The 25,560-nt window shown below is 48.8% G+C and overlaps 1 protein-coding gene across 38 annotated transcripts in view; it reads right to left on the reverse strand.

Moving 5' to 3' along the window:
* MAGI1 (membrane associated guanylate kinase, WW and PDZ domain containing 1) overlaps window positions 1-25,560 on the reverse strand; it is a 325,450-nt gene that overhangs the window by 265,272 nt on the left and 34,618 nt on the right. Inside the window, exon 1 of one of the 38 annotated variants that reach the window (XM_083795136.1) lies at window positions 16,257-16,872. The exons of 36 other annotated variants lie outside the window; for them this stretch is intronic. In XM_083795136.1, coding sequence (XP_083651262.1) covers window positions 16,257-16,377 — 121 coding nt within the window. In that variant the 5' untranslated portion in view covers window positions 16,378-16,872. Of the gene's footprint in view, window positions 1-6,242; window positions 16,217-16,256; window positions 16,873-25,560 lie in introns of those variants that run through there. One more of the 38 variants, XM_083795155.1, reaches the window with a different exon arrangement.

A 25,560-nucleotide genomic window follows, 5' to 3' on the forward strand; every position in this document is an offset into this window, starting at 1 on the left:
ATTGTATTTTAGTTCTCTCATTGGAGGGCATGTGCCAGTTGGAAAAAAGATTTAGTTTAACTTTCAGGCAAAAGAGGAAAGAAAAGGGGAGAGCAGATCCCCAGTGAAGCATTCCCCAAAATGAGCCTAGTTGTTCTGCTGCCCTTGGCAGTTCCTAGAATCCACAACAGCACATACGGTAATAAACACATTTACTTCAAGAACAGCCAGACAGGGTTAAACACTGAGTTCGGACTCAGAAGTTGTAAGTCTTGCAAGCAAAGGACCAGACTCTGGTTCTTGTACCCTGCAACCTCCAGATTCGACCTCAAGTCACAGTTTTAGAAGTAACCTCAAAATTAAGGGAGCTTGCTACTGTTTTACCCAGGCAGGAAACAGAGTAGCAGCTTAACTGCTAAATAAGTGATGCTTTGCAACAATTAAGAAATAAAATCAAGTCTTTCTGGAATCCCAGCGCAGCTCTGGCAACACGCCCCAGGCTCTGCTGCCAGCAGAGCTGTGAGCAGCAAGCCAGATTTACCAGAATAAAACCTGATCAGATACTGAATTAGGTATTCTGCAAGGACCCGAGATCTTTTTCAGCCTTCATACAAACATTTCAGCCATATGCATTCTGCAGCCATCAGTTTTGGCAGGACTAATTCTTCCTTTTTTTTTTTAAATGACTTATTGGGGAGCTTTTTCTTGGAGCTGCAGTCAGTGGATATAAAGAATGGCCTCCTTTCACAAGATCAGAGATGTTTTTGCACATAAACAGCTGAAAAGAACTGGACTCAACAGTCTGCAGATGCCCATGATATAATAAGAACAAATAAAAAGCTTATGACACTGTAACTCTGCACCAGCAGCGACATAAATCCTGCTGGAAGCACTGGAGCCCGATAGCCTTTGAAATCACTCACAGGTTCTAAAATTCCTGGCAGTGCACTGCGGGGATGGTATTAAAACACAAAACCTTTCTGCCAAACAAATACTGAGGCAATAAATAGCGATAGTAAAGCAGAGACAGATAGACCTTTGAATCCATTGGACAAAAATGTTGGAGCCTCGCAGACAGCACGCGGACCTATTTACTGACCCCGAGCAAGTAGCAGCAGATACTGGGAGCATCGAGGCACCCTGCAACATCCTCATCCCACATCCTTCTCCAGGCAGTATCGCCCTGGCTGGAAGCATGGAGAGGAGAAGGCAGAAACGATGGGAAAGGAGCTCTTATTTGGTGCATAAAAAATCATGACTAACTTCTCACTCCCTCACCCAACACCACGCTCCCTCCCAAGACTTTTCATGGCAGAGCAACACAGATCTGAACCAATACAGAGCTTCCACTGAGCCACAACATAACATGAATCACTCCAGGAGCCTTTAGTATTTGTGGGCAGGCGCTTCCTACGTGAACTACAGCTACACCATCACCTAGCAGGTAACTACTTTCAAAACAGGCAGCAGCACAGAGAAATCTGTGATTAAGTAAATGCTAATACAAAGAACAGATAACCCTTAGCGTGAATCCAATGACTAACAGAGAACACAACTGGAGCAATAATTTCTTAAATATCCTTGCAGTAATCCTACAAAACATGCACAGCCTGCATAGCACGCTCAATTGTAAAATGCAAAGGGAACTCATTTTACAATCAGAATTGAATGGAATTCAAATACAAACAGTCATTGAAACCTGAAAGCCTCTGAATTTCCTTCCTCTCGAAGAAAGCAAGCAAATGTGTTTTCTTTTTAGTTGAATGTGTTTAACAACCCTCTCCTCAAACAAGCAGGAGAAACGCTCCATGGTCTTTTTTAATATTCCTCACCACTGACACTTTTCTTTAGTAACTAGCAAAAACCATATGGTCTCTAATTATTTCTGTTTGGGTTTCTTGGTTTTTGTTTGTTTTTCCTGCTGCAAGGGCTGGGGAGGTTCTTGCTGTGAAGTCTTTTCCAACGAGACATTTCAGCCTGAAACTCCGATCCCGCACTGGAGAAGTCAAGTTGGGTTTGGTGAGCACCCACCGAGGCAGCAACCCAGAAGAGCTCATTAAATCACCCCCTTAATTCACAAGGTGACACCGAGCAGAGACCAGGACAACGACCCAGTACGGCACAGCGGTCACCCAGAAACATTAAAGGCGTTTTTACACATCCAGGTCTCATCTTCTGTCAATATTTATGGGTAACAGATTCATATAGATTTGCAGCCCCCGGGGATCCTGAGATGATCTATTCCCGGCTCCCTGCGTAACACAGGCCACATCACATCAATCAATTCCTCCTTGGCTTGTGCTTACACTTGAGCGTTTCCCTGTATATCAGTCGCTCGTTTAAAGCCTCCCCGACAGAGAATCCACACTTGATAAATTGCTTCAGTGGTTAATTACCCACTCTTCTAAAAAAAAAAGCATATTTTATTTCCTGACAGTGTATTAGTTATTAAAACTGTGGTAGTTTGATAAAACTGCCTTTTTTTTTTTTTAGTCTTTAGCTAGTGAAAAATGGACTAATATGAACAAAATCTCCCATTTTTATATACTTGAGCGAAGAAGACATCGAAGAAGTACCAGACATTGGAAAGATGGGGAAGGGCTGTTGCGGAAGACCTCCTAGAAGGACGGGTAGCTACGGGGGCCAACTCGCTTACACCCGAGTGTGAAGGACGGCTGTTCAATACGCCACACCAGCCACCCCAGCTTACTCCGTTCACCACCTCAGCAGGCCTGCAGCGCGGCCTGTGCTGCGCCAGAGAGCGAGCAAAGCTCCCTGGCAATGGCAGGGCACTTGGCACCAGATCCCCTGGCCACAAATCTCACTTGCCAGGAGATACGCAGTCACAGACGCCTTATGGTGCAGTTGTGGTTTTGGGAAAGTTGTAAAGAAAATGAAGTTACATACAAAAAGGTTGAAGGCCTCACACAGAGGCCCAGTGACTACAGCGGAGATGAGTTTAGCCAAGCTTAAGGATTCTTATCACATCAAATCAAATTAGCGAGGCAACATTTAAGTGTTACTGAATCAAGGGAAGAACCTCTCTCAGTTTTGGCTTCTTACACAAACCACCTCAGCAAGCGAAGAGTTACAAGTTCATTTTTCTGCACATGTCAAATATTTGAAGACATGAGACAAGCCAAACATGTATAAGCTTCTTTTGACACATATAAAAAACATATCATACTTAACCTTGGCAAATAGAACTGATTGGGCCTAAGCCAGCATTTTTAAGACTTTCAGAATCAAACTCTTCAGTGCAGCGTCTAGGCCATTTATAATAAGAAAAAAAGTTAAAAAAAGAAGAGAAAAAGGAAAAAAAAACAGTCCTTTACTGACCACCCTGCAACATGCAAACAGCCCAGATCCCTGTTGTGACCATTACTTCTCAATAACAAGGCACCACAAGCTTCAATCCAAGCTTTTTTTTTTTTTTTTAAATAAAAGAGGGCAAGATCTCCGACGGTACCTCTGTCACCAGCCTGAGCCCAGTTCCTCAGGAGGTTAAGAAGAGCCTGCAGGAAGCCTCTTAGAAGTGATTTGGCCTCTATAAAAACCCTTTGTCTTCAAAGTTTGGTATTATTTTTAAATCCTGACAAGGAATCCAGACATCATAAATACCATCTCAACCCAGAATCCCTCTGATTATTATCAAAGGAATTACTTAATATAAAGTTATCACAATTGTAAAATGCCAAGTTTGAAGTTAATACAATGATGCCTAAAAGTGATTGATATAGCTGGTGAACATCCCAAACCTTCTGCCAACTTGCTCACAGTGTGAATAAATTTAAAAAAAAAAGTTGCTGCACAGCTTTAAGCTGTCAACAGGTTTCAACCTAAATAGTTTTTAAGCCAGTCAAAACATAACACATGGCCAGCTGCACTTGACTTCAGGTTTACTTGCAGCCAGGTAACATTTTACTAATTCTAGGGAGAATGGACTCCTTCGTACCTGCTGTCCAGTCACAAAGCTGTACAACGCTCCGCATTGCTTTAAGCCAGGCATCCCTCCCCAGCAGGAAAGCTGGGAGAAACCGGCAAAAAAGGAGGATGCAGAGCTCGGTGCTTCCCAGAGCACGTGAATATTCATCAAAAAGGTCAAGTCTATTGATCACACGCACAGGGGTGCCAAGAAACCCTGAGCTCGCTCACGTGCCTGTCGGAAATTAGGCTGCAGAATGCAAGCAGGGTAAAAGGTTAATGAAATACAAGCTGAGGAAATAAAACAAGGACACAGAGGACTGTGCCACAAGGTCCCAGGGCCAGCTATCCTGGCTGGGGCCCTTTTCCCAGACACGGGGTTGCAGAGGCACAACAGGAGCTCGGAAAGCTGGGTGACACAGGGCACTTTCTTTCTATCAAGAAGGGAGTTGAGGTGCCCTCGCAGGCCATTTTGCTCACCACCACCTAAACCCCGTGCGGGAACAGAGACCCGCGGAGCTCCCAGACTGATTTCACTGGTTACAGATTGCAGACCCTTCTAGTGTTACCTAATCAGAGTATTCTAGCATACATTAAAATAGCTAGAATAAAATAAAAAACTACAACCACAGCATGCAGTGAGGAATTACACCATTTCACTAGTTTGCTCCCAAAATGCCAAAAACACACAAACTATCAAGGACAGTAACATGAGAAGCATTTAAGAATACAGACTCACGAATATCTATGCAGTATATAAAGCTGCCGTTGGACCAGGCATATGTGGTCGGTAGAAAAAAAAAGATCTGAAACTTGGAATCACTTTTTACAACTGGCGTGTTAAGGCGACAGACTTAGGGAAATATGAACACAATGCAAGACTAAGCCCAACAAAAAGCCTCACACAGTTCACGGCAAACACTCTGCCAGTGCTTCACCAGGTGAATAAAATTAACCCAGCTGACAATTAGCAAAATGAATAAACACCTGTAAAAACCAAGCAGAAAGGAATTTTCAAATATATCAACATAAAAAAATTGGCACATTTTCAGTTTTTAACAATGCAATATATTTACCCATTTCTCTATGCTATATGAAACTTAACTCAGTATGAAAACAAATCACTGCAAGTCTTGGCAGATTAGCAAATGTCAGATCAAATTAGACCTTCTCCTGGATTATGCAGGGGCCATACAGATTTATCACAGTCTAACAGATTCTTTGCTTTCTTGACGTGAATAGGTCAGAACAGCCCAGAGACAAAAGGCAGCAAGATCAGACGGCTACAAGTGCACAATTTTGGAAGGCCATTTAGTGTTGGGCTTTGCTTTAAACTCATTCACACAGAAATGCTTTGGGAGATGGATAATGCCACAGAAGATAGCAAGCATCGAAAGAAAGTAGTTTTGTGTTCCCAAATCCCTTTCCCTGCAAAACCCCACAGCCCTGCCTCTACCAGGAGCAGCACACGTCCCCGGCCTGCAGAACTGCTGTGCTCTGCGTGTGCAAACATCCCGGGCAGGTTTCAGATTACCGACAGAAATTAGAGAGATCCCTGAGCCCTGCACAACGCAGACACATCCCTGGAGCTACGCGCAGAGCACACGAGCACGCCTTCCTCCAAAGCCTGGGCTGCTTCAGCGCCCGACCCGCTGCTCCCTGCGGGACACCGAGCTGCACAGGGCACCGAACGGACCCCAGCCCAGAAGGCAAATACACAGAAATATTGGGGCTGAGGGGAGAGCCGACAGCGTTACTTCAAGGGAGAAGGATCCCCGTTACAAAGGATGGAACTAGGATGCACCAACGAGAACCCGAAGTTTTCCCTGAGCCGTGCCGGCTCTCCCGCTATTAGGCAAGCCTGGAGAACAACGCAGGATCGCTGCGTGGATGCCCCGGCAGCAGAGGAATGGCAGAGGAACCTGACCAGAGCCCAGGGCGCCCTTGTAGATGAAACCAGTCTGTGCCTGGCTCCAGAGGCTTCGTTGCCAACAGACTGTCAGAGACGCTGCTGGGAAAGAGTAGAGCGCAGGCAGCCAACAACTGCAGGCAGGACTTTTAGGACAGGGTATCGCCTTTAAAATCCAGCACCCTGCCTGGCAGAAGAGCTAGGACACGAACACGCATCCCCCCTTCCAGCTGGTAGAAAGAACCAACCCCCCTGCTGTCCTCCTGCCGGGGGCGAGGGGCAGGCAGCAGCAGGAGCACGCCAGGCTCAGCATCAGTCACCCAGCCCTCTCCCCAGCACCCTCGCGCTGCATCCCACGCCACTGCAGATCCAGCGCCTAAGGCAAAGTTTACAGCACCTGCAACTATTTCAAAAGGAGTTACAGCCTCACCGTGCCACGGCCGCCAGGCATGCCCTCTTCCCTCCTGGGCTGGATGCTTTCGCTGGCGCTGCCCCCAGCCCCGCGTGGGACGCTGCCCCAACAAGCTCGTCCCGCAAAGAACCTCTTGCAGCTTCGCTCAGAGCTGCAGACACCGACCTTCTCCTTTCCCAGCAGTCACCAGGGAATCGTTTGCCTCACCCGATAAGATAATTAGGGGCGGGAGGGGGGGCTAGCATTTATCACCAGCCCTTCAAAGCAAAGAGCAAACCCACCCAGGCATCCCCTCCCTGGCCCCTAACAATCCCCGGTGTACGCAGGTGCAGGGAATTAGGCAGAACAAGTCAAGGCTCGGCTCAGTAAGGTATTTAAGCCTGTGCTTATCCCAATGAACCCCAGGTTCTCCCAATTTCATTAGCTCTACCCAGAGCCCAGGGACAGGCTGCTACATACCTCTGCTCTTGCAAGGAGAAGAGGAGCTTTGAATTTAGGAACTCGCTGCATGCGCGTCCAGACCGATCCTCGCTGGGACGACCTGTGCTGAGAGTCCTTCAAGTGCGGACTTCCTCCATCTCCATCGCATTGTATCACGAGTTAATGACTCCCAATTACATAAACTGTTTTTAAAAATCGTGGTACAATTAGTTCCAAAAAGCACGGAAGTATCCGACAACTTGGATTCTCATTAAGAAGACACAATTATAAACAAGAACCCCCTTATTCTCAATAGATAGCAGAACATGCACTGTTTATAAAAACAATTGTTAAGTTTCTGTGAGACGGGATCGTCTTGTGCTTTTTATTTAAGGAACACAATGGTAAAAGAGCGCAGAACCATTAAAATACGTAAAGCCACGGTGCTTGGATGCTTACTTTGCTTTTTAAAAGGGAAATCAGGAGCACAATAAGGTTTTATTGTTATTCTTTTAAAATACACAAGCGAACAATATAATGCTTGAAAACAATTTCTTGTAAACAATGTTAATAGCAAAAACAAACAATACCTTAAAACATAAAATGAACTTATATCCTCCTAGATCAAGTTATTATTTTGGCTCGTTGATAGGAAATAGAATAAACTATTTAATAATGCTCGAGTCATTTAGGAACTATAACCACAATGATCTGTAAGTAAAGACCAGGGCAGGGAACAGAACCCTAAGTTGAATATTTAGGATCTTGCTCCTAGGCACACGGGGAGAAGGTTACAGGACCGCCCTTTCTGGCAGGCACCTAAAACCAGGGTAAGAATTTCACTATTTTCAAGGAAGCAAGAAATTAAAGAGGATTTTTTTAAGGAAAAAAAAAAACACACCCAACAGCTTTTCTTGGTAAGACTTGCAGCTTGTAAACTTGATCTACAAAACGTTAAGTTTCAGCCAAAGCTGCCACTGGCACCGAGCGCGCAGACGTACGCCACAAGTCGGGCTGGCTGACGGAGAACCCTGCCCTGACAGCCAGCAGATGAGGAGCTTAATTAGAAACAAGCCAAATTAACCCGAGCTCTCAAGATGGCTCCGAACGATGGGCTCCGAACGGGGAGCGAACAAAGAGCAGCGAGTGCAGCAGGCGCCCAGGGATGCACCTTGAGAAGCGCTTTCAGACTCACTCCCTCTTACTCAAGCCTCTTCCTTGCATCTCAGGGAGGGAGAAAGAAAACAACCAGCCCCAGAATTCAGTTACGCCGTCTGAACCAAGCTCCGCATTCCTTACCTGCCTCCTTTTCCCACTCCCTTACTCCGTTTTGGGATCCCCAGACAGACTGACGGCCGCTGCGGGAGGAGGGTGTGCCCACGGCGCTCCTCTGCCCGTACCTGTGTGCGGGACACTGAGCATGCTCCAAATCCCTCGCCAGCCAGGTCTCAAGGGGAAAAAAGATTCCCTGAAAGCAGCTTAGGGATGTCCCAGCACCAGCCGTGGATGAGCTTTATCCTGGATCCGTTTCAAAGCATTTAAACTCCCAAGGGGATAAAGCAGCAAGCAAATTGCACGCAAGGAGAGCTTGTTTTAACAGCCGGGTCGAAATCGACTCATACGAACAAAACACGGGAAATCGGGGTCCCACTTCAGGCACTGCCAAAACACACCTGCGTGCTTGGTACTGCCTCAGTTTCCCACCTATAAAGAGCAGCTGGAAGTGCCGGGCTTAGTCCTTCTTGTGCTTGCCTTGCCTGTAAAGCATTTGGATAATGCGCAGCCTTTTACAAGGCACTTTTACAATACCTAAGACAACAGGGCCTCGACCCCTGTTATAGCTGCTAAATAGTCTCACATTGCTTGCGTTACTGTAAACCCAGAACTGAGGCAAATAAGGAACGGCTCCCAAGTGGCTGTCAAAAAAGTCTCTTCCAGTATCCAAACAGTGACGGCAATATAAGCAAAGCCGCCGGAGCCAAGACGTGAAATCTTATAGATCGGGAAGGGAAACGGGCAGGAGGACAAAAGCAGCACGCTGCTTCCCCGCGGCTGCAAGAGCTCGCTTGGTTCAGGGACTACCGCTTCCCCGGAGCTGAAGGCTGCCAGGAACCTTGCACCAAAGCCCCATCCAATTTCCACAGACTTTCCTTATGTCTCCTGCACTCCGGCTTCTTGCCCATTCCTCTCTGCCCATTTGACAACAGGATCCCCACGCCGTGTCCGTGTCATACCTAAGATGAAAGTCCTCAAGCAGCCAGCTTCCCATGCACTCGCTGTCGATGCAGGACGCCGCTGCCAGCTTGGCCCTGTTGCATGCTGACTCGCGCCTCCAGCTGCAGAAATACCCGCTCTTCCATGCATCTGCCTCGTAAATAATGCTATTTTCCCAGGTCTTCCCAGTCTGCTAACATGCCCTTGTTATGGAGCAGGGGCTCGGGGGGTGCAAGAGCAGTCGCAGTGCAGCCAGGTGGGTAGGGAGCCGTGCTTTCAGTACATGTAGGATAGTGAGGGGAAAAAAATTGTTCTGCTGCCTTCCCTGTGACTGACAAAGCGAGTGCCATTCTTTGGAGTCGCCTCTTGCCAGGGCTGAGACTGCAGATCGGTAAGACTAAAGAAAGATTAAAGCCAGGCTGTCTTTACTGTAAGATCATACGGTGATTATGGTCGAGGCCCTTTCCTTGTAAGCTCTTGTTTTCCATGGCTTGTAGCTTTCTCAAAAACAAACAAGGAAAACCTTTGGCTTGAAATACCTTTCAAACAGTCTTAGCCCAGAAGGATGCTCCAAGAGTTTAAAGGGCAGCTGTCTGATCGGCTGTTTGGTTACCAGGAAAATGAGACACTGTTTCTACCAGGTAAAGACTGTTCGTTCCCCTCTTATGCGCTAAATATTTTTGTAAGTAGATTTTAGATTTTCAAGCCAGACAGGGCCCATCTGACGCTGCAGTCCATAAAAGAAGCTGTATCCGAGTACAGTGATTCCCATATGGGATGGGAAAAAGGTTACACTGCTGGAAGACTTTGGCCATGTTAAGGTTTTGGGGGTCTATTTATTTTCTGCTGACTGTTTGCTGTTGGTTGTGGGTTTTCTGGTCATAAACCAGTACCCCCAGCCATCGCACCCCGAGCACACCTCTCGGTGCCCTCATCTCCAGCTCCTACATCAGCAGCTCGGCAAAGAGCAAAACCCGTGCTTCCACAAAGAAGCTACCTGCAGTTCTCAACGGTTTCACCTTTAAAAAGTCAATCACCGCAGTGAATACACTTTTATCAAGTGTGGCAGAAAATAAACTTCAAAATCTAATCACATGCACTTGTGCGAGGAGCTTTAAAAAAGCCGTGCTGTGAAGCACGCCAGGCTGGTGCAACCCATCCGATCCCAACGCGCTCGGTTCCGAGCCAATGCAGCGCTGAACTTCTCCTCAGCGACTTCGGTGCTGCCAAGACTGATGATTTTCACACATATCTGATGGTGGTCTAAAAAAGCTCAGCTCCTGGAGTCATGCGATAAAGTAGAAATATGCACTTTTATTAAGTAAAAGCCTTTTAGATCATCATTTTTGCCCAAGGAATAAAAAAAAAAAATGAAACTTTACATTATAAAATACGAAAAATCCTAGAGCTAAAAACCCCTTACCGTCTACCTTTGCTTCCAATATTGGGGGTGAGGGGTGCTTAGTAAGATAAATGATTTTTTTCTTGAGCTCAGCTCACAACTTCCATGAACATCTAAAATATTTTCTTCAGAAATTTATGCTGTGCATAATTCTGAGCAATGAATAAATTCAGGGAAACGAGCTCTCCACCATTACTTCGGTAATACGAAACAAGGTGACATTCACAGGATAAAGTCCCAATTATTCCTTTAGTTCTTGCTGTCATGACAGAGTGCTCTTTCTCTAAAATGGTTAAAAAAAGAAGAAAGGAAGCACAATCTGAGAAGCAGTGAGGGCACAGAAGAAAGGGTCCATATTTCATTTTAAGACCTTTGCCTCCAAATCCCAATATTTCCAGAGAGGTTCCAGGCCCTATCCCCTAACTTTGGAGGTGAAACTCCCAACGAAAGCCAACGCAACGTTGCCTGCTGGTGCCTGCCAATTCTGAACCACCTCTGGGAGCGAAGAACAACTAGCAGTACGAAATAATACCAAAAACCAAACACCTGCACCCCCAGCCCAGCTTGTGCCGGGGCAGCACAGCCCCGACGCTGAGCCGCAGCCCCTACTACGCTGGGGGAATGGACCAAAGCTCCTCCGTCACCTCCTGACCCACACCCAAAGCACCTCCAGCGCTGCAGGAGGGGATGGGGAGGCGGTTTGGGACCCTCCTCTTCCTCACGGCCCCCCCACCGCCGAGCACCGCGCATGTTTGCCACTCCTCCGGCGCCCACCGGGTTCCTCCCGCAGCAGACGGTGGCTCCAAGCGCTCCGTGTCCTCGCGTCAACTCTTCACCCCGACTCATTAAGATGTTCCTCCCCGCTGCCCCCTTCCTCCGCAAGCGCTAATGGGCTTGTCTGCAAATCCAGTGCACGCTCGGTAGAGCTCAGCAGGCCTTAAACGCCAATATTCTCATGCGTATGCGGAAAAGCAAACTTTATTCTAAATAGAAGTGGCAGCTTCTAATTTAAGGACATCCAGTTTGACTGCTAGGCACAACAAAAATTACCTATTTGCCATGTAGGCAAACAGGCTGCTGTAATGCCAACCCAATGTGCAACCGCAAATAAAGGCTGCCGTCTTCTGCCCTGCGCGGCCAGTGCCTGGGTCCCCTTTGCCGTTAACCCTTTCTGCCTGGGCTCGCTCCCTAGGAGCCCCATCGTATATTCTACGGGTGAAATTCTGCTCCCTCTGCTAATGCCATCGACCATTCGCCAAGAGGAAGGCACAAATTAAGTTATTTTATAGTTAGGCTGCCCATCAGGGTGAGGGCGAGGGAGCGGGTGGGCGGGGGGGCAGGCAGGGACCAGAATCCCACTGGATCCTAAATGCAGACAGAGCTGCTCGTCTGCCTCATCCATCTGCTTTTATTTAAAAAAAAAACAACAACAACAACATTCTTCTTTGTATGTGCGTGCATACATCTCAGAATGCCTACGCCTATGCACACAGACATCCACAACCCTCCAAAATGCAGACGGGCATCACGTGCACCGTCACCACAGATAACTGGGAGCATTTCGTGTGCCCATCACCAGCAGACCGAGCAAGGCTCCCTCGGCAGCCCCGCAGAGGTGTCTGTGACCAGTGGGTTCCCCAGGACGCACAAAGCTTTAGCCGCTTTACTCCGCAACCTGCCGAATTGCTGGAATATGGTTAGCTGCCACACACCGACCCCAGATCCGTAACCCCACCGCCGGCAGCTGTTCCCTGGGCCGGGGTATTTCCAGCAGATGCTATGGATGGGTAAAACAACCAAAACTTCCAAAATCAGGGCCAGGGGAGGCGAAGCAGAGCCCAGCCCCTGCCCCCAGCTGCAGCACCAACACACCCAACAGCCGCACGGCAGCGGCCAGGGCTTGGAGAAATTTCAGCCTTTCCTCAGTGGCATTAAAAAGCCATCAGCTTCCAGCGAGTCAAGCCGCAGAGACTGAAATTCAGTGTTTAAAGGATGATTAAATATAAGTGACTTAAATTATACATTCCAGTTGCTGGAACTGCCACCATTTAACACCCACCATCTATCCCCCGTTTCCTCCGACACTGATTGCCGTCCTCTAAAAGATGATCGTTTTCTCACAGGCGCTCAAGCACAGAGCCAGGGATTTATGAATTGGAGATAATTAAGCGGGTTTGCATTACAAATAGGGTAAAAATGTACCTTCCGTGGGCCATCTGAGAACACCTAACAAGTCAAAACGGCCGTTTTCACACCTGACAACCTGCCTGCTCTCCATCCAGGCTGCTAAGCCATGAAGGGTTGGTGGGGTTTTCCAGACAGGGACAAGCTCTTACCCAACATCCCTAACCCACAGAGCTCAAAGCTCTCTGCCGAACAGCCGCTGACCCCTCTCCTTAAGTAGGGGAACTGAGGCACAAGTCTTGAGCAGTCCTGGGGCAAGCTGGTTGCGATGGCCACCACCGGCACCATGCTGCCAGCCACCGGGGCCTCGGCCCTGCCGTGACACGTTGCCACATCCCAGCTGGCAGGGACGTGCCGCACCTGAGCAACCTGCGGCCTGCTTGGCGCTGAAACCCCCAGCACCTGCGAGCTTCCCGGGCTCCAGCTGTCTCAGGAGGTGTTTGAGGCAACAAGGCGTCAGCGCTGGTTGCTTCAGAGCGCTTAACATGCTTTGCTGCATTGCGAAACGCTGCTCTGGACCAAAAATAAACCTGGCAAAACGGCCAACGGAGAGCTCCAGTCTCCCTTCCCAGCCCTGCTACCAAATCGCCCTGGTCACAATGCGGTGCAGGGACAGGGGGAGCAAAGCCCCACGAAATCCTTCCTGCACCGTGGGCTCGTGCAGGACGCCCCCCTCTCCTCCTCCGTGACAAGTGCACGTGTGGGTTAACCCCTGCCGGTACAAAAGCAGACGGTGGAGCATGGGCATCTCATTAACTGCAAAGAAAAGCCCTTTTAAACTGATTCCCTCCCCCTTTCCTGAAATCTATAAGCCAGAAAACGCAGTATCGATCTCGCCGCCTGGCAGGAATGAGAGAGACTTATTAAGCACAGAGATCTCAGGGAAGGAGTCCCCAAGGAGTATTTTCACTCGACCAAGGGCCCTTACAAAATGCCAGGAGGGAAAGGAAAAAAAAAGTAAAAAGCCTAACCCTGGATCTTCACTGTCAGCTCGCTTTTCCCTGCACTCCTGGGAGCCCAGAGCATCGCAGACTCAAACAGAAGCAGAGGCTGGGAGATGCCCCGAGGCGAGCTGTGCCCGCGGGCATAGGGCAGGGGGAGAGGAGAGGCGATGCAAACAGCAGCAAATGCAAACAGTGACTCATGGCACGCAGCAAACAAACGGTGATGTAACGGCTTTTGCAATTAAAATTCAAACAAAAATGACAATCCCACAAGAGGAAGGATGGCGGTGGTGGGAGGGGGCGCGGGGACTCCACCACGTTCACCTCTGCTGCTGTTGTAACGCCCCAAATGGGAGCTGCAGGCAGGAACAGAGAGAGGGCAGGAAATATCCATGGGACAGCAGCAATTTGTGATCTACAACGGTGCTTGAAGTTTTCATGGCTGCACCAAGAGCAGAATTTATATCCCAAATCCACGCCACGGCCTCTAGCACTGCTACTGGTTTTGACCCCCGGCCCCCGAAAGCCCCGGTAGCAACTGATGGGTTCACGACTAAAATAGACCTTGCATGGGGAGGGGATGGACAGGGAGCAAGAGTGGGGGGAAAACATTTAATAAGAAGTGCCACAGAAAAAAATCCCACACCTTCCTCAACGTTTTTGTCACTGCCTGAAGTGAGCTGGGTTCTCCCACAGAAAATGGGCACTTCACCTCCTTCCTACCCCTCCGTGGCGATGGAGGGGTAGAAAGCAATTCTGGAGCAATCGCATGCCCAAAACCCCACGGAGATGGGTTTAACACACACCATCCTTAGCAGGCGCTCGTTTAACTGCTCTGCAAATCCTCCCATGAAGCAGAGCTGCAATTTCTTTTGCTCCTGCTTCATTACCCTCACAGTGAGAAATTCTCCCCCCCAACACTCACCTTGAATATTCTTTTCAGGCAAATGAAGGTATTTTCCCCCAATGGCTCCTAAAAACTGATCGTTACCCTTTTTACAGAAATCTTTTGTGTGTCAGAAAAGGAATTGCCTGCGCTCAGGCTTGCACTTCCAGACACGGCTCCTTCAGCCTCCCCTCTCCAGCCCCATTTTCCAAGCCCCCAGTCTGCGCGGCTCATCTCCAGACGCAGCAGTGTGAGCGTTTTCCTCCCGCCACGCACTGCCCACACCGCTCAGCACAAGGGGAAGTTATCATCAGCCAAGTCTTACACACACCGCTTCTGTAAGGATGACTCAGAGAGAGATGTGATCCTTTTTTCAGCCCTCGGGACGCTGCTGACTCGCGTGAGCTGGCCTTCCCCAGCAGCCTCCCTCACCACGTCCCACCCAGCTCCTCCTCTTGCATTTGGCCATCGGGCTCCTGCTCCTGGCACCTTCTGGACCTTCACCTTCCCTGTGCTTCATCACGCTGGGGTCTAACTACTTTTGCATTTCACCAAGACCTGAAATTCTGCTCATAAGCCTTGGTCACATCAAAAGCACCATCTCATGCACCAAGTATTTATCCCATTGAAAGGCAAGTTGGACAGATTTACCATTTCATTTTATTTTTCCTCCCCAGTTAGCTTTTCCTTCTGACCACCTCCTCCTCCACCTCTCTGATGTTCACAAATTCCTCCAGAACCAGGCTCAAGTTCTCCGATCCTGCATTTTCTGGGTCTTCCCTTCTCCTGTTAAAGGCCTGGCGTGGATTTTGCTCTGCTCCTCATCCCTCCCCACCACATCCTCTGTGAGCACCGATGGCAATCACCAGTGGTTCGGTGACTGCCGAGACTGTTTTTTTCAGGTAATCTAGGGCAATTTCATCAAGCCTGGCCAACAGGAGTATTGGATCATCTCTTCCTTCTCTACTCACAGTCCCTTATCGCTCCTACCTGAAGAAGTTACGTGTAAGTGAATGTAATTAATGTTATGTTTCGTGAGGACTGAAGCAGAGGTGGCATGGAGCACATCTGCCTTTCGCCATCTCGTCTCTCCAGGCTTGCTCTGTTCCTCCATGACCTTTCTCGCACATTCCACTATTTTTGCAAGAACTTCCCCCAACTTGGAAGCCTTTAGATAAAGAGCTTTTCCACTAGAGGGCACAAAGACAATTTCTCCTAAATGAAAACCAATGTTAGAAGGACAAATAATATAACAGTTAGCATCTTACCAAAGGTATCTCAAACACCAGAAATGAACATTTAATAATTGACATGTAGTCCATACTCCCTGGGTGTTTTGCCACCAAACGCCTCTAACATGTACAGATTGAAAAAACAGAAATCCAAAAGTGAGCCTCCTTTAACAAGGTCTCCTAAACAACACCAGGCACTTTGTCTAGCTAACTCTACTCTGCCCACAACTTCTTGTTAGCCACAGACAGCCCTGGAGACAGAAAATCCATCCTAGCATTTTCTAGATTTAACTTACTCAAATTCAGCAGTAAGTAATGGGACTTTTTTACACTGTTGTTTCCTAGATCAAAAGAAGCCCTGTGCTAGCAAAGACCTGCTGTTTGCAGATACCTTTAAATCTTGGTAAGTCACCTCCTGACCTGTCTTGTGTAAACTAATGAGATTTTAGCCTTTAAGGCTCTTCTACACAAGGCAGCGTTTCCAGCTTTGAAGCTCGTCTCGTGGACTCGTCGCTGGTTATATATATATTTATATATATAACCCCGACACTTTAACCAGCTCCTCATCAAGCAATGGTGCTGGGCTGTAAAAAATGTATAAACTCAGCAGGAAAGCAATCGAGTCAAACATCTGATTACATGAATTCAACAAGCAAGACAGTAGCGACAATTTCAGAGCAACCCTGAGGGTTCATCAGCATCCCCAGCCCCACAACAGCTCCAGGTGCAGCCATCGTGTCCGGAACCTACCTTGCTGATTCCCGTACTTCTGAAAAGCTGCTCTTTTGGGGCCCAGGCCGAGGAGATGCGTGAGCGCCTGGTAGCCCACCCGTGTCCGCGTATCCACACGCACACCCACGCTCCCCTCCATGGCAGCACGCAGCCCGACCACGGCGAGGTTTGCTTTGCGCCCTGCCGCTGCCCACGGAGCTCCGGTTACTGGAAGGTTTGGCTTGAACAGAGCCAGCCCAGAGACTTTTGCTAATGGAAGAGGAGAGACAATAGCAACACGCAGGTGCTTCCTCCCATTTAAAGTGTTTACTTACGCGGCTCAACACAGTGACGCTATTGTGAACTGGATCTGCATGCTGGTTTACAGAGTTCAAAAGGTAGCACGTAGCAAAAGGAACCCCAAAATACTGTTTATTAAATTAAATGCTGAAGATTAAGTATTTTTGCTTTCCTTTTAAACTCCGCTTCCTTTCCCAATGCCGAGTAAGAGGGTTTTTCCAACCATACAATTAAAGCAGTTGTAAATGGGAAGTGATACAGACTACATCAAAACAAACAAAAAAAACAACAAGAGCAAAGAATTTATCGGCACATCTCCACTGTCTGTGCAGCAGGATCCCTGCGGCATGGAACGGACAACTCCTTTCCTTAGCAGAAAAAAGAGGGTTTATAATCTTTGGAAAAAAGGGCGGGCCACTGAGGAGGACTACAAGGATGTAGCGAGGCTGTGCAGGGAGAAAATTAGAAAGGCCAAAGCTCATCTGGAGCTCAACCTGGCTACTGCCGTTAAAGACAACAAAAAATCCTTTTACAAATACATCAACGCGAAACGGAGGACTAGGGAGAATCTCCATCCTTTACTGGATGCGAGGGGAAACCTAGTTACTAAGGATGAGGAAAAGGCTGAGGTGCTTAATGCCGCCTTTGCCTCAGTCTTTAGCGGCAATACCGGGTGTTCTCCGGACACCCAGTGCCCTGAGCTGGTGGAAGGGGATGGGGAGCTGGATGTGGCCTTCGCTATCCATGAGGAAATGGTTGGCGACCTGCTACGGAGCTTGGATGTGCGCAAGTCGATGGGGCCGGATGGGATCCACCCGAGGGTACTGAGAGAACTGGCGGAGGAGCTGGCCGAGCCGCTATCCATCATTTATCGGCAGTCCTGGCTATCGGGGGAGGTCCCGGTTGACTGGCGGCTAGCCAATGTGACGCCTATCTATAAGAAGGGCCGCAGGGCAGACCCGGGGAACTATAGGCCTGTCAGTTTGACCTCAGTGCCGGGGAAGCTCATGGAGCAGATTATCTTGAGGGTCATCACGCGGCACTTGCAGGGCAAGCAGGCGATCAGGCCCAGTCAGCATGGGTTTATGAAAGGCAGGTCCTGCTTGACGAACCTGATCTCCTTCTATGACCAAGTGACGCGCTTGGTGGATGAGGGAAAGGCTGTGGACGTGGTCTACCTTGACCTCAGTAAGGCTTTTGACACCGTTCCCCACAACATTCTCCTCAAGAAACTGGCTGCTCGGGGCTTGGACTGGCGTACGCTTCGCTGGGTTAGAAACTGGCTGGATGGCCGGGCCCAGAGAGTTGTGGTGAATGGAGTCAAATCTGGCTGGAGGCCGGTCACTAGTGGAGTCCCCCAGGGCTCGGTACTGGGGCCGGTCCTCTTTAATATCTTTATTGATGATCTGGATGAGGGCGTCCAGTGCACCCTCAGTAAGTTTGCAGATGACACCAAGCTAAGTGCGTGTGTCGATCTGCTCGAGGGCAGGAAGGCTCTGCAGGAGGATCTGCATAGGCTGGAGCGATGGGCTGAGGTCAACTGCATGAAGTTCAACAAGGCCAAGTGCCGGGTCCTGCACCTGGGCTGCAACAACCCCAAGCAGAGCTACAGGCTGGGAGATGAGTGGCTGGAAAGCTGCCTGGCCGAGAAGGACCTGGGAGTATTGGTGGATAGTCGGCTGAATATGAGCCAGCAGTGTGCCCAGGTGGCCAAGAAGGCCAACGGCATCCTGGCCTGTATAAGAAGCAGTGTGGCCAGCAGGTCGAGGGAAGTGATTGTGCCCCTGTACTCGGCTCTGGTGAGGCCGCACCTCGAGTACTGTGTTCAATTTTGGGCCCCTCGCTACAGGAAGGACATGGACGTGCTCGAGCGAGTCCAGAGAAGGGCGACCAAGCTGGTGAGGGGTCTGGAGAACAAGTCTTACGAGGAGCGGCTGAGGGAGCTGGGCTTGTTCAGCCTGGAGAAGAGGAGGCTCAGGGGCGACCTCATCGCTCTCTACAGTTACCTGAAAGGAGGCTGTAGAGAGGTGGGGGTTGGTCTATTCTCCCACGTGCCTGGTGACAGGACGAGGGGGAATGGGCTAAAGTTGCGACAGGGGAGTTTTAGGTTGGATGTTAGGAAGTACTTCTTTACCGAAAGGGTTATTAAGCATTGGAACGGGCTGCCCAGGGAGGTGGTGGAGTCACCATCCCTGGAGGTCTTTAAAAGACGTTTAGATGTAGAGCTTGGGGATATGGTTTAGTGGAGTACTTAGTGTTAGGTCGGAGGTTGGACTCGATGATCTTGAGGTCTCTTCCAACCTAGAAAAATCTGTGAATCTGTGAACTCTGTCAGCTACTGGTGAGGGCTGCATTTGAGGCTGTTGTAACTGCGAGAGAGGAATCAAAAAGCTGAAGAGGAAAGGTACAGTACAGCTAAGCCACAACACAGAGTTAAGGAAAACGTCAGTCTGAGAGAGGAACAAAGGCCTATTTGTTTTATGAGATAAAGCAAGCAATTCAGCTGTATTCCACGGTAAACCATTTGGCCTGGGACCGAAACAGGGGGCGAGGGAGGGCTGGGAAGGAGCATCTGATTCTAATTTGGTTGTCCTAAGTTTACATTACACGAATCAAGATGTTTTCTAGAGGTGCCAGGCACTCAAATCCATGGTTGGACCTTGTACATAGGAAGTATCGGATATACTGAACATCTTGCAGTTCCCTCTACAGCCAGTGAAGGCTCAAAGATACTCAGCACTTAACAGCAAAATAACAGTAATAATAAAAATAGCAGTATTAAGGTGAAGACACTTTTTCTGGTATCTAAATAAACTCAGAAATCCACCTTATAGACATGGGTTTGCAAAAATTTCAGTCTTTCCCTAGCACAGCCTTTTTATCAGTCAAGAAATTTCAAATAAAATATCCTCATATTCAACATCATGCAACTTAAGAATTGTGCCTCATTTTCACATAAAGCTATACCAAAAAATGGCAGACATGATGCAAGCAATACGACAAATAATAAACAGAATCGAGTCCTTTCTTCTGAGTGCCACATTCTCGAGTCCGCTCCCCACAGTCATTGCCATTTTAGATGTGCTTCCATTGATTTTCCTTCTTGGTGGGAGCAGGCTGGATGGGATTCAGCACTTTGCTCCCTGCTATCATTTTCCGTGATCCTGCGGGATGATTGCTCCGAGAGAATGAATGTCAGCTGCAGACTCCTTCCACTCGCTATCATCAGTGAAACTAGAAATGGCAATTAAAATCCCTCACCCCATTGCTCTGTCAGAAAGTAAGCGGCAAGTGCCACTTCCATTGATGCAAGTAGCAGTCATGCAGAGACCTAAGATCAGCAGGTTAATCACTGCAGAACTGCTTTTGTGCAGCTCCACAATACTGCGTCCATGTTACTGAAATAACATAAGAACATGGGCAGATGTGTGCCTAAAAACGGCTGCAGCAGCTCATGAACTGCGCTGTTCACCACCAGTTTGGACCGAACCCAACCCACCCGTGCTGAAACAGCCTCTCAGCACTCTCCAGCCCTTCACCCCATGCTCCTCATTTGAAACAGCACACGGGGTTCATAACCTGTTAAACCTCTGGCAAGCAAAGGCCAAATGAGCATCTACGGTCTTCTCTGAGTTATCCACAAAAATGAAGGCCCGCCACTGTCTGCACTGTGTTATCAGACATGAAGTCAAAGCCAGGATAAGTGCTAACCAGTCGCTGTCCCAAAAGAGCCAGTCCCACCAGGTGCAACCACCCTGAACTGCTTCACCAGCCCTTCCAGCAGCCCTACAGAAGGGGAACAGGGATCTTGCAAGGCAGCAGACAGGAAAACAGCACTCCTGTGTCTCTTATTGCTGGTTTTAGTCTTTACAAGCAAGCCATGTGTTTTATTTTTATTGCTTTCATTCTACTAGCTTTACAGCATGCGGTTCCTGAAGGGACACGGGACGCCGTTGCTTTAGAGAAGATCCGAGAGAAAAGCAGTTGAAAGCATTCACTGAAAGAGAGCATCAAAAGGTAAACAGGTGAAAGTAACTTCATTTACCAGCGGTGGCTTACAGATGCTCAGGAACACTACGATTGACCACGTACTGCCGTGGGCAGGTGGGAGGACAGCAAGAGGAAAGGCTTTTCCAAAGCTCCAGATGTGACAGAAGAGCAGGACAGGGTCCTGCTGAGCAGCCCGGAGCCCTGGGCTGCTGACGTCTGCAGGACATTGGCAATGCCCAACGTCTTACTCCCTGCTGACAAGCTAAGCAACCAAAATGCTGTAAAACTGCCACTCCAGTAGCATCTCCAGCCCGCAGGGTGGTTCATCCCGCCTCCACTTCGGTCGCAGCACGGCTGGGACGCGCTGAGCAGGGAGGCCAACGCGTGGAAAAGGCCCCCGCGGAGGCCAGGGCTTGTGCTGAGGCTGACCTTGGACACTTGCTGGGTCCACCTCGGCTGGAAACTCCCCTACAGATAATAGCTGTTAGAAAACACCTCTGTGAAACACATATTTCTGCAAAATCCCAAGCTTTTTTTTTTTTAAATTACTGAGAATTTTTCTTAAAAAAAAAAAAAAGATTCAGCCTCAAAGAACTGCAGCCTGAAGGAATTGAATTCTGCAAGCAGAAACGGCACAGGAGTTTGAAGCAAACACAACCAGAGTCAGCAGGAATAACAAATTAAAGGTTTTTGTTGTGGCAAATGAGGCTATCAAAAAGACCAGCAGTAACACCGTGTTCAAAACTTTGCTACATCACTTTTATGATTCTTACCAGCAGCATGCAACAAAACATATCTAAGCTGGGATCAATTTCTTACAGCCTTACATAAACATTATAGGAATTGTGTCCTCTGCAATACTTCTTGCTCTCTAGGCTGCTATAAATAAGTCAGTTACAGCCCCTCCGCCTCTTTGTCTCCTATCTTGCCATCTCAAGTCGCTGTTTTTATTTCTTTCTCGCTACCAGCGCAGCCACTTTTGGCTTCAGCACATATTTTAAATGTAACCTGTAGCTAAACTCCACACGGAATGAAGCATTTAACATTCGCAGGGGAGGAGTGGAAAGAAAAAGCTGGGTTCCAAGGTTAATGCCAGCTCCCCTCCATCCAGTCTCTCTCCAGTACCAGGGAAGGGAGCTGTGGTAGGCAGGAGAGGAGCAGGATGCTCAGCCCCAGGAGGGCAGATGTCATTGAACACCAACTTGCTGTAGGCAGAGACCTTCTGGGACATAAATCCCTCCCCTCCAGGCCAGGCCTTCAGCCTGGCCGTGCCCCGTGCACCCCACGAGCAGGCCGAGGCGTACCCAGCACGCTGGGTCCCACGCTGTAGGGACACCTGAGAGGGGACACGCTGCAGGGCCAGGCCCCGAGACCGGGCCTGCACCAGGCCCACAGCCATGCAGAGGGCTGTAACCGAGCTGTGTGCCGCTTCGTGACTTACCCTGGTGTATCTCTGGACTACACAGAAGTGGATTTCTTTCCCCACTACCAGATGTGTAACGTGAAGGATGCTGCCATACGATAGCCACGGGGGAGGTTTGCAAAGATGGGGAATTTTCTGAGCAGCAAAGTAAGCTCCTAGTGACAGCACGTGGAGCAGTGCCCAGAGCCCCCAGAGGCTCTGCCAGCGGGAGGACCCAGGAAAAACAAGCCAGCCTTGACCCGGCACCAGGGGAGGGCGAGAGGAGCACATGCGTGTATTTTATTTCACACTAACCTCCATCTGACCAGCTAGACAAATAAATCTCCTCTGCTTGTCCTAAGAACACTTCTAGGGACCAGGAGAGAATTTGGAAGACTTCACAGTTGAGCCAGGCCTGCTGGTCGCCGGACTGCGACCCAGCTCAACGAGTTTCAGGAAATGCAGTATCAAGCAGGCACGCTGCATCCAAAAAAGTACTCCAAGTGTGGAAGAGAGAAAGAAAAGGTGCTTAGGGATTTGGTACGTGATCATGATCGCTTAAATCCCTCACGGGCAGAGGAGCGCTAGGCGGTCCCAGGAGAGCCCATCCCAGGGCAGGAGGAGACACAGGGGAGGGCCCAGTGCCTTTATGGTCAGGGGAAGCAGCGTGCGCGCTGCCTGCACCGACACGGGGCCGCTGCCTGATCACAAGGACAAACAAAGCACGGGTATCTATGACACCCGGCCTCGCTCCAGGAGGCAGCTGGCACGCCTGGTTTCCAAGCAGTGCGCACGCACCGCAGTGCTGACGGCTGCGCTGTTATTGTACTTTTGTCCTCTTTAGTGCATAGGCTCTCCAGGGGCAGGGATTGCACCTTCCCTGATGTATTTACAACATCTCACGTGCTAGATTCCCCTAACACTTCATTACTGAGGCTATTCAGAAACCGCTGTCACGAAGATGCTGTGCTTACACCTGATTCCAGCTTCCTCTTGCTCAGATCAGCGTGGCTCAGACATTCACTCATCACTACAACCCCGTAGTGCCAGGTCAGCTTAACTGTGCCAATATTCGAGTGAGCTGGATGTAAACCCTATAATTTTCTAATTCTTTCACTTAAATAGCTGCTTTCTCCTGATATAAGCAACACATCAGAGCTGTGTGAAGACTCCCTAGGCCCCAGTGATGGCAACGTGGGCTTGTACAAGGGGTGCAGTTCAGCTAAGGGAAGGAATGGAAGGAAGCCAAGCCCTAAATCCTCAACAAACCAGGTTTTACAGCTGAGAACAGCTTCAGTCCCACATTCCCTGCAACAACACTGCGGCAGAGCCATGGCCCACCTGATGCTGAGCAGCGAAAGTGGCCCAGCCAAAGGCACACACATCAGGGCAGTTCAGAAGAAACACAGAACAAAAGTCAAACAAAACTTTCAAGCTGCTTAAGTCGTCCCCCTTTGGAGGCTCACCTGCCCTTAGAACCTCCCGCATATCCACCACGGGGCGATGCTGCGAGCTCAGGGCACAGCATGCTGCCCACCACCATGGCCAGGGCTGGACCTGAGCTTCCCGCCGGGACCGCTGAGCTCAGAGCTCTGCAGCACGGCGAGCTGCAGGCGAGCAATGCAGAGGAGAGGGAGGCACTGCTTCGGTGCGCTGATCCAGGCAGACAGCAAGAGGCGGGAGGGGGGCGAGGGGGCGAGCACTAGAAATTCCTTTGACAGGGTGAAAAATGAAAGCAAAGTGAAACACAGCTCAATCTGTCAAAACAAAATCACAGCAAGCCCACTGAAAAAAAGAAAACGCGGCTCAGCTCACATTCTGTAGTAAGCAATAGCTGCTGCATTTGTTTTCTTGAAGATAAGCAGGTGGGTCAAGTTTGCCAGACAACACACTGAGTAGATCTGAAAGGTAATCACAGCAGAAAAGCAACCTTTCAAATTGTGCAGAGGCTCTAAATGCAAACAGGGACAAACTACGGACCTGCTTCCACCTTGCAATTCAAAAAGGCTTGCAAAAAGCTTCTTGGAGTTGCACTCTTGGGCCGATGGACGGCTTCCAGGGTGTCTGCTCCAGGCAGGCTTCTCCTCTCCTCCGAGCACCAGCCAAGGAGGAGAGAGGAGGCTCTCCATAGAGAACAAATCACGAATGGGCACATAGCAAAAGATCCCATACAGTGCATTTTTGGTCACAATGGTAAAGGTCAACCTAATATTCAGAGTACAGAGAACCTATTAACCTGGTAAGAGAGTCCTAACAATGTTACCCTGAGGGTATTTGCAATGGTGAGACAGCTTGTAATTAGCTTAGGTGGGCCAACCTAATTATTCGTGGCCTGAAGAAGCGTCTTGCAGTGCAAGAGGAGTACAAGATGTATTTATAGTTCTTTCCTGATAAGCTCATTATAAGCTTTCAGAGATGAATGGCCACAGCATTTGACTGCTTTCTTGCAACCTGGAGATGCGCGCAGTAACGGGCAAGGGAGCCAGGAGCACACGGCTGGGGCTGCGGGGCTGGAAGTGAAACAGGAAAAAGAAAACAAGAAAAAACATTTGTGATTTCTGTCACACTGCAATGTGAAACTGTGATTTGCTGGCTTCGTTTTGCAATGGACAATTATATGTGATGCATGTCCATTTTATATAAACGTTCCAACAAGCATTTCCATAAAACCCATTTTAAAAAGGCCTCGAGCATTAAAAATAGGAAATAATATAACAGAAACAGTTAATAAAGATGTGCAGCACCCCATATATATATATATATATTCAGAACTGTATTCACATTTTAAAAGCTTGGTCATTCTTCCGAATAGATCAACATTTTAAAAAAAAAAAAGTCATTTCCCAATATTTCCATTCCATTTGCCTGCTCAGATCTTTATTTGTCATAACAGGCCTTCAGGTACAGACAGAAATTAATCTATTTCAAACTGGAACCTGGCAGAAGAAAGATGGAAGGAAGGAAAGGATACCAAAAAAAAAAGTTTCATTTATCTGTGTCTCATTTATTTACTTTTTTTTCAGGGTGTCTCCTAACATTGCTAAATCTCCCTAGTGCACACAGCTTTGCCATTTGCATCTGCACTGTTTTAACCTCTCCTCTTTATCACGGCGATTGCTCGCCTATTCTTGCAGGGGCTGAAATCCTACCACTTCTGTGTTACCAATTCCCTTCCTCCTCCCCCGAGGTTTCCTCTCCCATTACAAATTAACTCTTCAGTGCTCCAGCCCTCCTCCTCGGAGCCTGGCGGCAGGTCCCTGGATTCCCATGACACCCTCGCGTAACGCCGAGAGCAGCAAGCCTCCTCCCTTGGCATCAGCAAGTTCGGGCCACTCCATTCAGGCAAATATTTTCATACGTGCACGCCATATTTCATAACCAAATATTTATACATGCAGGGTCAATCCTGAGGAGCTCTTTATCACACTGACTTCAGTTGCACCACTGAGTTGAGCAGGGCTGCGACCCTGCTTCTCAGCAGTAGCGCACTAGGGAAGACTCCCGGCACTTGCAGCATCTGAGATAACCCTTCCTGCCCCAGGGACAGGGAGAAGCGCTTCTCCTTGGAGGGAAGAAAATGGAATTTAACCCCTGCTTACAATGCCTACTCTCCGGCTCAAACCAAGTCTCATTCCAGTGCTACTTCGGTAT

The sequence above is a fragment of the Anser anser genome (genome assembly GCF_964211835.1).
Source record: "Anser anser genome assembly, chromosome: 12".
Taxonomy (NCBI): Eukaryota; Metazoa; Chordata; class Aves; order Anseriformes; family Anatidae; genus Anser; species Anser anser.